The 14,542-nt window shown below is 50.1% G+C and overlaps 1 protein-coding gene across 2 annotated transcripts in view; it reads left to right on the top strand.

Moving 5' to 3' along the window:
* Positions 1 to 3,064: 3,064 nt before the first annotated feature.
* The window catches only part of usp28 (ubiquitin specific peptidase 28), a 97,794-nt gene continuing 86,316 nt past the window's right edge, over positions 3,065 to 14,542 (top strand). For both annotated transcript variants that reach the window (XM_070894492.1, XM_070894491.1), the window contains exon 1: positions 3,065 to 3,335. In XM_070894492.1, coding sequence (XP_070750593.1) covers positions 3,300 to 3,335 — 36 coding nt within the window. In that variant the 5' untranslated portion in view covers positions 3,065 to 3,299. The remainder of the gene's footprint in view (positions 3,336 to 14,542) is intronic.

Raw genomic sequence — 14,542 nt, 5'->3', positions numbered from 1 at the left:
CTTTGGAATTCTCTGCCCCAGAGGGCTGTGGAGGCTCAGTCTTTGAGTATATTCAAGACAGAGAGCAATAGATTTTTGGATATCAAGGGACATAGGATAGTGCAGGACAGTGGAGTTGAGGTCGAAGATCAGCCATGATCTTATTGAATTGCGGAACAGACTCAAGGGGCCGAATGGCCGACTCCTGCTCCTAATTCTTATGTTCTTATGCTATGTTACATAAAGCTGACTCAAAACTCTCTCTCTTTGGTTTGGGTAGTAGGTGCGCTGCCCAGTGTGGTCTGAGCCACACTCACCTGAAAGGTGTCCCTGTTCTGTTCTGAGCTTGCCGATGTCAGCCAGGGCAATATAATTGGCCTGACTGATCCTCCAGGGCTCACCACCACCTTCTCTCGGAAAACTAGGGATTGCGAAATAATTGTAGGTCTTGCTAGCAACGCCCTGATCCTGACAGTTAATTTTTTTTAACTCCTACCCTGGGGATATGTTATATCTACAGCAAGAGCTAAGCAGGCAGTCACCGAAAACTAAACCTCGCCATGCTATGAACTAGGAGGCATAGTCTCAGAATAAGGGGCCGTCCATTTAAAACGGAAATGAGGAACAATTTCTTCTCTCAGAGGGTCGTGAATCTGTGGAATTCTCTTCTGCAGAGAGCTATGGAGGCTGGGTCATTCAATATATTTAAGGCAGAGATAGACAGATTTTTGAAGGATAAAGGAGTCAAGGGTTATGGGGAGCGGGCAGGGAAGTGGAATTGAGGCCAAGATCAGATCAGCCATGATCTTATTGAATGGTGGAGCAGGCTCGAGGGGCCAAATGGCCGACTCTTGCTCCTATTTCTTATGTTCTTATGCTATACTCTAGAATGGATACCTGACTAGCACTTGAACCCACTGTACAGTGATACGCAGCCAACATAGCTGAGGTTTTCTTCACAAATTGCTACGTAATTGCTGCCGCCTGATAAAAGAATATAAGAAATAGGAGCAGATGTAGGCCATATGGCCCCTCGAGCCTGCTCCCCCATTTAATAAGATCATGGCTGATCTTCGACCTCAACTCCACTTTCCTGCCTGATCCCCATATCCCTTGATTCCTTCAGAGTCCAAAAATCCATCTATCTTAGCCTTGAATATACTCAACAACTGAACATGCACAGCCTCTTTGGGGTAGAGAATTCTGAAGATTCACAACCCCTCTGAGTGAAGAAATTTCTCCTCATCTCAGTCCTAAATCACCGACCCTCTTATCCTGAGTCTATGCCCCCCGGGTCTAAACTCTCCAGCCAGGGAAACAACCACTTGGCATTTACCTTGACAAGATTTGCTTTGACGGTGCAGCACTCCCTTAGTCCCACAATGCGGTGTCAGTTCAGATTAATTGCTTAGGCAGGACTTGAACCTACAAAGTTATGATGCAGAGGCAAGAATGCTACAACTGAGTCAAGCGGACAACTTTAGTACCACCTGTGAACTCACTGCTGTCATTTGCTATAAACGGCTAATCACACCACTGAATGCCATCAGTCTATCATCAGGTTAGTCGTTACCTCAAACACATTTTCACTTAGGTCACAGGACAAAAAGCTACTGCAGCATCATCATCATAGGCAGTCCCTCGAAATCGAGGAAGACTTGCTTTCACTCTTAAAAAATTAGTCCTTGGGTGGCTAAACAATCCAATACAAGAACCACAATCCCCATCACAGGTGGGACAGACAGTGGTGGAAGGAAAGGGTGGGTGGGACAGGTTTGCCGCACGCTCCTTCCGCTGCCTGCGCTTGCTTTCTGCATGCTCTCAGCGACGAGACGCGAGGTACTCAGCGCCCTCCGGGATGCTCCTCCTCCACTTAGGGCGGTCTTTGGCCAGGGGCTCCCAGGTGTCAGTGGGGATGTTGCACTTTATCAGGGAGGCTTTGAGGGAGCAAAGTATATTGAGCAACACATCACTTAACCCTCTGGAGCTGAATTCTTCTGACGTTCAAAACACAATGTAGGCTGCACTGTATAATATCTAGGGGATCCACTTCATGATGTGACATGCCAGGACCTAATTATACAAAACCATATTTTCAATTAAAATATTAATTCAATGTGCCCTAGATGTCCCCGCTATAATCTGCAGGTTTCTAAAGCCAAAGTCCCTGCCACCTAATCTGTTTTAACAAAAACTGATTATCTGGTCATTGTTGCATTGCTGTTTGTGAGAGCTTGCTGTGTGCAAAATTGGTTGCCGTGTTTCCTTCGTAGAAAGACTTGCATTTATATAGCACCTTTCATGGCCACCGGACGTCTCAAAGAGCTTTACAGCCAATTAAGTACTTTTTGGAGTGCAGTCACTGTTGTAATGTAGGGAAACGCTGCAGCCAATCTGCACACAACAAGCTCCCACAAACAGCAATGTGATCATGAGCAGATAATCTGTTTTAGTGATGTTGGTTGAGGGACACCGGGGAGAACTCCCCTGCTCTTCTTCGAAATAGTGCCATGGGATCTTTTGCATCCACTTGAGAGGGCAGATGGGGCCTCGGTTCAACATCTTATCCAAAAGACGGCAACTCTGCCAGTGCAGCGCTCCCTCAGCACTGCGATGGAACGTCAGCCTAGATTTTTGTGCTCAAGTCGTTGGAGTGGGACTTGCCCCAACCTCCTGACGCAGCGGCGAGGGTGCTGCTCACTGAGCCACGGCAGACACGTGGGCACGATGGGACAAACAGCCTCCTCCCACGCCGAATGATTCCGCAATTTGAAACATTTTCCAAATGTACGCGGAGTTGTGTGTGTGTATATTTTCAAAGCCAAGTACAAAAGAGGTGATATTTCTACTGCAGATGAACAAAAAAACTGATATGGCTGATGGAGGAAGGAAAGAAAGTAAAAAAAAAAGTTGAGAGAAAAGATAAGTGATTCAACCCCAGCTGATGTGCTCCACTGAACCCTGAGGAGAGAGTGAGGGAAAGATGGGCCCCTGGCGGCGCGCGCACGCATCTGTCCTGAGCCGGGCGCGGGGCTGGAGCGCGCACGTTGTCGGTGACGCGCACGGCATGCAGCGTGAGCGCACACGCAGGCCCGCCGGCTGGTGGCGGTGAGGGAGGCGGCGGGCTGGCTGTGGCTGTGTCTGGCGACGCTGGAAGGCTGCTGTTGTTGTCGCTCCGCTCCACCTCACACTCCGGTCCTTGGCTGCTCGCCGGGGGGGAAGAAGGGAAAAAAAAACACAAGCAAGATCGGGATCATTCGGTTCGAAACAAAAAGAAATATCAAAGTTCTTCAACTTTCCTCCAACTTTGAAGAGACAGCATGACGGCGGGGGAGAGTCAGAGCGGCGAGGAGAAGGTAACAAACCAGCGGCAACAATGTGTCAAAGCCTCACCGGGCAGACAATGGGAGGCGACACTTTGTCTCACTTTGTGATACTTTGTATCCATTTGTAACACTTTCGAAGAGCAAGGGAGTTCTCAATGTCCTGGGGCCAATATTTATCCCTCAATCAACATAACAAAAACAGATTATCTGCTCATTATCACACAGCTGTTTGTGGGAGCTTGCTGTGCGCAAATTGGCTGCCTGCATTCACATCATAGGCAGTTTCTCGGCATCGAGGAAGACTTGCTTCCACTCTAAAAGTGAGTTCTCAGGTGACTGAACAGTCCACTATGGGAATTACAGTCTCTGTCACAGGTGGGACAGACAGTGGTTGAAGGAAAGGGGTGGGTGGGGAGTCTGGTTTGCCGCACGCTCCTTCCGCTGCCTGCGCTTGTTTTCTGCACGCTCTCGGCGACGAGACTCGAGGTGCTCAGCGCCCTCCCGGATGCTCTTCCTCCACTTAGGGCGGTCTTTGGCCAGGGACTCCCAGGGGTAAGCCATTTAGGACCGAGATGAGGAGAAACTTCTTCACCCAGAGAACCTGTGGAATTCTCTACCACAGAAAGTTGTTGAGGCCAATTCACTAAATATATTCAAAAAGGAGTTGGATGAAGTCCTTACTACTCGGGGGATCAAGGGGTATGGCAAGAAAGCAGGAAGGGGGTACTGAAGTTGCATGTTCAGCCATGAACTCATTGAATGGCGGTGCAGGCTGGAGGGGCTGAATGGTCTACTCCTGCACCTATTTTCTATGTTTCTATGTTTCTATGTGTCGGTGGGGATGTTGCACTTTATCAAGGAGGCTTTGAGGGTGTACCTTGAAACGTTTCCTCTGCCCACCTGGGGATCGCTTGCCGTGTAGGAGTTCCGAGTAGAGCGCTTGCTTTGGGGGGCTTGTGTTGGGCAAGTGGGCAAAATGTGGCCCGCCCAACGGAGCTGGTCGAGTGTGGTCAGTGCTTCGATGCTGGGGATGTTGGCCTGATCGAGGATGCTAACGTTGGTGCGTCTGTCCTCCCAGAGGATTTCTCTACATTACAACAGTGACCGTACTTCAGAAGTACTTCATTGGCTGTAAAGCGCTTTGGGAGATCCTGAAGTCATGAAAGGCGCTATATAAATGCGAGTCTTTCTTTCTATCACTGTCCCTGAGCTGGCGAGGGGGAAATTAAGGCTCCTGCTCTCGATCCCCATCCAGTGATCCTGCTGGAGAATGGCCGTGTGGAGGCTTGGGGTACGGATCGGATTGGGGTCAGCTGCGATGGCCACTTCTATTCCCACCCCCAAAGATTTGCATACCTTGGCAACACTTGCCCCCTTGTCTCACATGTAAAGAAGGATTTCTCTGGCAGCATTGCCTGCAGAACTTTATCCCAGCAAGGAGTCGGTGGTGCCTTCAGTGGAGGAGGGGGAGGAACTTTGGGCCCAAGTTTCCACATGATTTGCACCTGATTTTTAGGAGCAACTGGTGGAGAACGGACTATCTTAGAAATTGCAATTCTCCACATTTTTTTTCTGCAGTTCTAGTCAGGTAGAACAGTTCTACTTTGGAACAGAATTTTTTCTTCAAAAGGGGGCGTGTCCGGCCACTGATGCCTGATTTGAAAGTTTCCACAGTGAAAACGTGCTCCAAACTAAAGTAGAATGGAGCAAGTGAAGATTTTTGTAGAACTGAAAAAACCTGTTCTACACATTAAAAAATCAGGCGCAGGTTACAAATTAGACGTCCAGGGAAGGGGGAGGGGAGGGGAAGTCATTAAATTCTATAATAAATCCTTATTTATACTTATACAAATATTATACAAATAAATCCAACCTGAATAAACATTTATAAGCAAAGAAAAGTTTAAATAAACCATCTTCCTACCTGTGTGAAAGTGCTTCAGGCAGGCCTTTCGAGACCGAAGGCTGAACGGGCCGGCCAGATTTACAGGTAGGTGGCGTTGGGTTGGGTCGGGGAGGTTCGGTTTGGTTCGGGAGGGGGGGAGAGGGGGGAGGGAGAGAGGAAGGAGTGAGGGGGGGAAAGGAGAGAGGGGGGGAGGGAGGGAGGGAGAGAGAGAGAGGGGAAGGAGTGAGAGGGGGAAAGGAGAGAGGGGGAGGGAGGTCAGGTCGGATCCAGTCTGGGGGTCGGGTCCAGTGGGGGGGGGGGGTCGGGTCGGGTCCAGGCGGGGAGCGGGAACAGGAGCGTGGGTCCAGTCGGGGGGGCGGGGAGCGGGAACAGGAGCGTGGGTCCAGTCGGGGGGGCGGGGAGCGGGAACAGGAGCGTGGGTCCAGTCGGGGGGGCGGGGAGCGGGAACAGGAGCGTGGGTCCAGTCGGGGGGGCGGGGAGCGGGAACAGGAGCTCGGGTTGGGTCGGGTCCAGTCGGGGGGGGGCGGAGCGGGAACAGGAGCGCGGGTCGGGTCCAGTCAGGGAGGCGGGGAGCGGGAACAGGAGCGCGGGTCGGGTCCAGTCGGGGGGGCGGGGAGCGGGAACAGGAGCTCGGGGCGGGGGCGGAGCGGGAACAGGAGCTCGGGTCGGGTCCAGTCGGGGGAGCGGGAACAGGAGCTCGGGTCGGGTCGGGGGCGGAGCGGGAACAGGAGCTCGGGTCGGGTCCAGTCGGGGGGCGGAGCAGGAACAGGAGCGCGGGTCGGGTCCAGTTGGGGAGGCGGGGAGCGGGAACAGGAGCGCGGGTCGGGTCCAGCCGGGGGGAGGGGAGCGGGTGTCGGGTCTGGTCCGGGGGCGGGGAGCGGGTGTCGGGTCTGGTCCGGAGGCAGGGTGGGTGCGGGGAGCGGGTGTCGGGTCTGGTCGGGGGGGGGGGGAGCAGGAGCTGGCCGTGGCAGGAGCCTTATTCACGCAGCCCCAGTGAGGCCATTCGGCCAGGGCTAGGGGCTGCGTGCTTCGGGCCCCTCCCACACAGTTTCGGGCGCCTGGAGCTACTGCACTTGCGTGCCCACTGTAGCGCGCATGTGCAGAGGTCCCGGCACTGTTTTCAGCGCAGGGACCTGGCTCCGCCCCCCCCACAGCTCGTGCTGCGCTGCGCCGAGGGACAGAGGACCTGCAGGGAGGTGGGGAATACGGAGGATTTTTTTAGGCGCACTTTGTGGCGCGAAAAACGGGCGTCCAGGTCGGGACTGCGCCGTTTAGGCGCGTGTGGAAACTTGGGCCCATTGAAACAAAATGTGTGCTGTGGTGTAAAGGAGAGGGGTCGAATGCAAGTTTGTATCTCCGGTCTCCCCCTGCACCACCCCCTCCCAGTGAATTCTGGATTGCTGCTGTCGCGCGTGGGGTCTGCCAAGTGGAACCCAGCGAGGGGGGGCCGGGGGGAGGAATTGGAACCGCAGCTCACCAAACCTGGTGACTGACCTGGGAGCAGCTTTGGCACAACCTTGGTTGCAAGATACCGGCCCAGTTGAGATCAGAAGGAAAAGTGAGGAGCAAAATGCTTTCAAATTTTAAAAATTGCTGCACAGGCTTGACAAGGTGGATGCAGAGAGGATGTTTCCACTGATGAGGGAGACTAGAACTAGGGGACATGATCTTAGAATAAGGGGCCGCCCATTTAAAACTGAGATGAGAAATTTCTTCTCTGAGGGTTGTAAATTTGTGGAATTCGCTGCCTCAGGGAGCTGTGGAAGCTGGGACATTGAATAAATTTAAGACAGAGATAGACAGTTTCTTAATCGATAAGGGGAATAAGGGGTTATGGGGAGCAGGCAGGGAAGTGGACCTGAGTCCATAATCGGATCAGCCATGATCGTATTAAATGGCGGAGCAGGCTCGAGGGGCCATATGGCCTACTCCTGTTCCTATTTCTTATGTTCTTTAAAAAAAACAAACCAAGCACTTATTTCTGTAAAGACTTGGATTTATATATCGACCACCGGACGTCCCAAAGCACTTTACAGCCAATTAAGTAATTTTTGAAGTGTAGTCACTGTTGTAATGTGGGAAACACTGCAGCCAATTTGTGCACAGCAAGCTCCCACAAACAGCAATATGATAGAATTGAAAAGTAGGGAAGTTAGGCTAAACCTGTATCAAACCTTGGATAGACCACACTTAGAGCACTGCGTACGGTTCTGGTCGTCCTATTATAAAAAGGATATAGAGGCACTAGAGAGGGTGCAGCGAAGATTTACAAGGATGATACCTGAAATGCGAGGGTACACATATCAGGAAAGGATGAACAAGCTGGGTCTCTTTTCTCTTGAAAAAAGAAGGCTGAGGGATGATTTAATAGATGTCTTTAAAATTATGAAAGGTTTTGATGTGGATACAGAGAGAATGTTCCCACTTGTAGGGGAGACCAGAACTAGAGGCCATCAATATAAGATAGTCACCAAGAAATCCAATAGGGAATTCAGAAGAAACTTATTTACCCAGAGAGTGGTGAGAATGTGGAACTCGCAGCCACAGGGAGTGGTTGAGGCAAATAGTATCGATGGATTTAAGGGGCAGCTAGACAAGCACATGAGGGAGAAGGGAATAGAGGATTATGCTGATAGATTTAGATGAGGAAAGATGGGAGGAGGCTCGAGTGGAGCATAAACGCCGGCATGAACTGGTTGGGCCGAATGGCCTGTTTCTGTTCCATATATCCTGTGTAATCCGATGTAATTGGCAAAGCTCTGGCTGCAAGCTGCCCATTTGAGAACACAAAGAGAAGTAACGAGCAAAATGCTTTCAGAACAGCAAAACAGAAAGGCTTTTCTGCATCGAAATGTGTCAGCAGGGACCCAGTGGGTAGCACTCTCGCTCCGAGTCAGAAGGTTGTGGGTTCAATTCCCAGTCCAGAGACTTGAGCACAAAAATCTAGGCTGACACTCCAGTGCGGTGCTGAGAAAGTGCTGCATTGCCATCTTTCGGATGAGATGTTAAACCGAGGCCCCGTCTGCGCACTCGGGTGGATGTAAAAGAGCCCATGGCACTATTTCAAAGAAGAGCAGGGGAGTTCTCCATGGTGTCCTGGGGCCAATATTTATCCCCCAATCAACATAACAGAAAAACAGATTATCTGGAAATGATCACATTGCTGTTTGTGGGAGCTTGCTGTGCGCAAATTGGCTGCCGCGTTTCCCACATTACAACAGTGACTGTACTTCAAAAAGTACTTCATTGGCTGTAAAGTGCTTTGAGACGTCCGGTCGTGAAAGGCGCTATAGAAATCCGACTTTCTTTTCTTCTTTCTAAATCTGTATCAGCGGCAACTCTTAACTTCCCCCAGCACCCAGTGAGCCAGCGTTTGAGAGGGATATTTGCAGTGAGCTGCAGCTGGCTCTGAAAATCCCCCTAGAAGCTCAGAGTGGTGACTGTGCTATTTTTAGATTGGTATATCTATGTGGTATCCAAGGTCGTCCAAAGACTGTGTTTGAAAGTCCTGGTGATTGTGTTGTGGCTGGGGATCTGCTGGTCAATCACCTCGATTATCTTTATTTATTTAACTGAAGGATAACAAAATATTGCTGCTTGTTAATGATTTTTTTTCTCTCTTTGGCTGACTCTTGCGCCCGGTTTATATTCTACAATCTGCCGTCGAAAGTGGCTCCACAACACAGTCAAGTGGGTCCACATTGCTCAGTTGAGTCGAAGATCAGCCATGATCTTATTGAATGGCGGAGCAGGCTCGAGGGGTGTATGGCCTACTCCCGCACCTAAAAAGACAAGAAAGACTTGCATTTCTATAGCGCCTTTCATGACCATTGCACATCCCAAAGCACTTTACAACTAATGAAGCACTTTTGAAGTATTGTCACTCTTGTAATGTAGGAAACACGGCAGCTAATATGCGCACAGCTAGCTCCCACAAACAGCAATGAGATAATGACCAGATTATCTGTTTTTAATGGTATTGATTGAGGGATAAATTTTGGCCTGGACACTGGGGAGAACTCCCATGCTCATCTTTGAAATAGTACCGTGGGATCTTTTATGTCTATCTGACAGAGCAGACAGGGCCTCGGTTTAATGGCTCATCCAAAAGACAGCACCTCCGACAATGCGGCGCTCCCTCAGTACTGCCCCTTCGACAGTGCAGAGCTCCCTCAGTACTGCCCCTTCGACAGTGCAGGCCGCTCCCTCAGTACTGCCCCTGCAACAGTGCATCACTCCCTCAGTACTGCCCCTGCAACAGTGCAGCACTCCCTCAGTACTGCCCCTGCACTGGGAGTGTCAATCTAGATTTTTGCATTAGAGCGCCTTTCGTGTAACCCGCGACCTTCTGACTGTGATGCGACACTGCTACCCCCTGAGCAGTGGCTGAACGGTTGATTCAAAGCAGTTTACTTACATACCCACTGAGCTCCAAAGTCATTGGTTGGGTGTAGCACTTGAAGACATTTTGTTGATGTGATAACGCGTCATTGTACTGCAAGCTTTTCCTTTCCCCGTCTGACCCGGATGCTTCCTGAATTCTACCTGTAGTTAGACCCAAAACGGAGGCCCGACCCAAGTCCCCGGATGGCAGCTCTTTATCCGGGCTGCTCATGGCGTCCAGCCGTGTGCAGGAAGCTTAGTCCCAAGGAAGGATTTGGTGCCCTGATAGAACTGGTCCGCGATCTTTGTTTTCAAATCCCTCCGTGGCCTCGGCCCTCCCGATCTCTGTAATCTCCTTCAGCTCTACAACCCCCCCCGAGATGTCTGCACTCCTCTAATTCTGGTCTCTTGAGTATCCCGATTATAATCGCTCAACCATCGGTGGCCGTGCCTTCTGTTGCCAGGGCTCCAAGCTCTGGAACCTTACCCCCACCCCTCCCCTAAACCTCTCTGCCTCTCCTTCCTCCTTCAAGAACTGCCTTTTTGACCAAGCTTTTGGTCAACTGCCCTAATTTCTCCTTCTGAAGCTCGGTGTCAACTTCTATCTCACAATATTCCTGTGAAGCGCTTTTGGGACGTTTTACTATGTTAAAGGCACTACATAAATACCGCCATTCACCTGCTCAGAGTGTGGGAAGGGATTCACTCATTCATCCAACCTGCTGAAACAGCAGCGAGTTCACAAGTGACTGCAGGGTTTGGATTCTGCTGTTATTGCTGCTGTTATTCACATCCTTCTGAACTGTTTGTTTCTGCTGATGTTAATTACCCTTCAACTAGGCTGGAGTTTAATATTTTGATATTTCAAATAATAGTGTCGATACTTGATGTCTCCGAGATAAGAGGAGACTATTTGCGGATCTATTTCTGACTGCTCCATTTTTGATCGGAGCGGAGGAGTGGTGAGAGATCGGGGCCCAGGAGAGTCATGATCGGGGCCCAGGAGAGGCGAGGGCCTAGGGGCAGCACGGGCCAGCCCACACTGCGACCTATGAAAAGTAGGAGCATGTGTGTACACTAGGTCCGTGCAGCAGAGCTTGGTCTCCAGTCGTCTTGGTTAACCCTTGCCCCTGGATCAAGACCTAGCTCTGTCAAGCCCGTGTGGTGGCTGGTGTGCAACGACCACTCCACATTAAAAAAAATCTACGCACAGGCATCTTCCACCCTTCGGTGTGTAGTTCGGGACCTAGATTGTCAGGTCCCTCATTGAAACACCTGTGAACTCATCCCTTTTTGGTGTGGAAGCAAGTCATCCTCGATACAAGGGACCGCCTAATACTAAATATATAAATACAAGTTGTTAATATGGAATGTTGGAGACAATCTTGGTAACGGATAGGGTATGCGATTGTTGGTAGGCTGGAGCCTTGCATGAGGCGAGCGATGGAAAGGCCAGTCCTCTCCCAGTGGAGCAACGTTTATTGCCCAGACCCTCTAATGCCTGGGAAGGCCATCATTAATCCCCCGCGGGAAGGTAAAACTACATTTATGACATTTAGCGGGGAATTGTGTCATGGTGTATGAACTTTACTTCCTTAATTAGTTTATACTTTGTGCCAGCTACTGAAATGTTGTTTGTGTTTCAATACATTTACTGCGATAGAGTTCGGACTCATAAGAAATAGGAGCAGGAGTCTGCCATTCGGCCCCTCGAGCCTGCGCCGCCATTCAATAAGATCATGGCTGATCTGGCCTTGGCCTCAACTCCCCTGCCCGCTCCCCATAGCCCTTGACACGGAGTAGAGTTAGGCTGCTCACGTTGAGTTATGCAGTGAATAGTATTTATTCCTAGAGTTTGATTACAAGGCAGTAATGTGACCAAGGGGCTTGGTGATATGATAACTGGTGAGGCTGAAATTCAAGCCATCAACAACTCATATTTCACAATAGGAATTGCTAGACGTAAGATGACCACGGTTCATCTAGTTCGCCTTCTGCCATAAATCAAAACAGAACCTGCTGGAGGTACTCAGCAGGACAGGCAGCAACTGCGACGAGAGAAACACCTTCTACCATCCTGGTAGTCATATGCCACAACGATAGTCAGCTGTGGCTCAGTGAGCAGCACTCTTGCCTCTGAGTCAGAAGGTTGTTGGTTCAAGTCCCACTCCAGAGACTTGAGCACAAAAACCTAGGCTGACACTCCAGTGCAGTGCTGAGGGAGTGCCACACTGTCGGAGGGTCAGTACTGAGGGAGTGCCACACTGTCGGAGGGTCAGTACTGAGGGAGCACTGCACTGTCGGGGAGGCAGTACTGAGGCAGCGTCACACTGTCGGAGGGACAGTACTGAGGGAGTGCCGTACTGTCGGAGGGGCAGTACTGAGGGAGCGCCACACTGTTGGAGATGCAATGCTGAGGGAGTGTTGCACTGTTGGAGGTGCTGTCTTTCGTATGAAACATTAAACTGAGGCCGTCTGCTCGCCCAGGTGGACGTTAAAGATCCCATGGCAATCCCAGAGCAGGGGAGTTATCCCCGGTGTCCTGGGCCAATATTTATTCTTCAATCAACATCATTAAAAACAGATTATCTGGTCATTATCACATTGCTGTGTGCAAATTGGCTGCAATGTTTCCTACATTACAACGGTGACTGCACTCCAAAAGTACTTCATTGTGAAAGGCGCTATATAAATTTTTCTATAAGTTTCTTTTTTTCTTATAATGAAGTTGGTGACCAATCACAGCGACCAATCTCTATCGATGAGTCTAGAACAGACCCAGACACGAGGTGAGAAAAAAACCCCAGTGGGGGGAGAGCTTTGTGAACCATAGCTCCACAGTCAGCTGTTCCGCCCGAGCTCGCTGCCCTCCCCACACGTCACGTCTCACATTACTCAGACTGCGTCCCAAAATACTTGCTGCAGTCTTCATGGTGGTGGTTTTACTTGGACTTTGGACCCCATTTTGCTGCGTGAGCAGTATCGTTGAGCACAGACTGTAATGGGTGCACTCCAGGTCATTGACACACCCGTCCTGCCCCAGAAACAGGGAATTGCGGTGTGCCGAATTTGCGAGGAGATTAGGAGAATTAGAAGAACATTCTCCAGGGTAATTAGGGATCGTAAATAAATGCTTGCCTTGCCAGCGATGCCCACACCCTGGAACAACAAAAACAACTTATATTTATAGAGTGCCTTTAACGTAGTGAACTGTGCTTATGAGATAAAAAGTTTGACACGAGCTACATAAAAAGAAATGACGGCAGTTGACCAAAAGCTTGGTTACAGAGGTATGATTTAAGGAGCGTCTTGAAGGAGGAAAGAGCGGTAGAGAGGTTTAGGGAGGGAGTTCCGGAGCTTGGGGCCCAGGAAATCGAAGGCACAGCCACCGATGGTGGAACAATTATAATCAGGGATGCTCCAGAGGGCAGAATTAGAGGAACGCAGACATCTCGGGGGATGGGTTATGGGACTGGAGGAGATAACCGAGCGGGGTGAGGCCATGGAGGGATTTGAAAATAAGGATGAGAAATTTGAAATCGAGGTGTTGCTTAACTGGAAGCCAATGTAGGTCAGTGAGCACAGCGGTGATGGGTGAACGGGACTTGGTGCGAGTTAGGACACGGGAGTCCGGGTTTTGGATCATTGCTAGTTTACGTGCTACACAGCCTTGTGTGCCACAGAAGTGGTGCAAGCACTTACTGGGTGTAAGTCGGACATCAAAGTGCAAAATCGTGTCGTTGCCACGACCAAAAGCTTACGTAGTCTGTTGCAGGATCTAAGCCCAGATAGACACGAGTTGCTAAACATGATGGCTCAGTTGCTAAATGCACCGTCGTGTCTGTGCATGCCTCGGGCAGGGTCGCTGTTGGAGCGCAGCCAGCCTTAGCCTTCCCAGGCTAAAGAGGAGAGACCTAAACAGCAGCATCTTGCATTTATATAGCGCCTTTAATGCAATAAAGCAGGAGTGTTATCAGACACACATTGACACCTAGCCAAAGAAGCACCCATTAGGACAGATGAGCAAAAGCTTAGTCAAAGAGGTAGGTTTTAAGTAGCGTCTTGAAGGCGGGAGAGAGAGGTGGAGAGGTTTAGGGAGGGAATTGCAGACCTTAGGATCGAGGCAGCTGAAGGCTAATGGCGGGGCAAAGGAAGTCGGGGATGTGCAAGAGGCCAGAGTTGGAGGGATGTAGAGTCCATGGAGGGTTGGGAGATCACCCCATCCTCTCTTTCCCCTTCTAGTACAAAAAGATGGCCGAGGAGGATGGGGTCTGTCTTGATTGTGATGCCTCTGTAGTCAAATAATGTTCTAATGTGTGTTGTTCAGGCTAATGCATAAGGAATAGCCATTTAGGTAATGTAGGATAACCAGTGGAACCAATTCCAATGTGAGCTGCTGCCTTCATGAGAACGGAACATTTAGAATCATAGAATGATAGAAATTTACAGCACAGAAGGAGGCCATTGGGAACAGCGTGTGTGTGCTGGCCTGTTTCTGTACTGTAAATTTAAAATGTGATAGTACTTCAGTCCTGTAATCAAACTCAAGACTTGTCAACAGATTCATCAGTAAGTGTCATTTGAATTGGTCTGTGCAAACAGGCTGAACAAACACAGGTCCTATCGCTGTACCAGGTGAAGTATCTTTATCACCTTCGACTCACGATAAGCACTTTATCCAGCTGAGTTCGGTAGGCACACAGTTTACAGGATGTTTGCAGAGTAAGGCGGATCTCGGGGACAGGAGTCCAGCAGCAAATGGAAAGATCATTGATGTTTGATGAGTGGAGGGGGCGCAATAGGTCCACTTTACGGGGACAATCTGGGGAGGGAATCTATCAGACGTTTTCAAACTAGCCTTTGGTCACTGACAGTGCACAGAACCCACTCACCGGTGATGCAACACACATAGCTGTGAGCAAAAGCTGCAGGGTGCTTGTGAAATATG

This window comes from Pristiophorus japonicus, chromosome 11 (genome assembly GCF_044704955.1).
Source record: "Pristiophorus japonicus isolate sPriJap1 chromosome 11, sPriJap1.hap1, whole genome shotgun sequence".
NCBI classification, from domain to species: Eukaryota; Metazoa; Chordata; class Chondrichthyes; family Pristiophoridae; genus Pristiophorus; species Pristiophorus japonicus.
The sequence above is the reverse complement of the archived record's forward strand: the minus strand, read 5'-3'. Positions and strand labels throughout refer to the sequence as shown.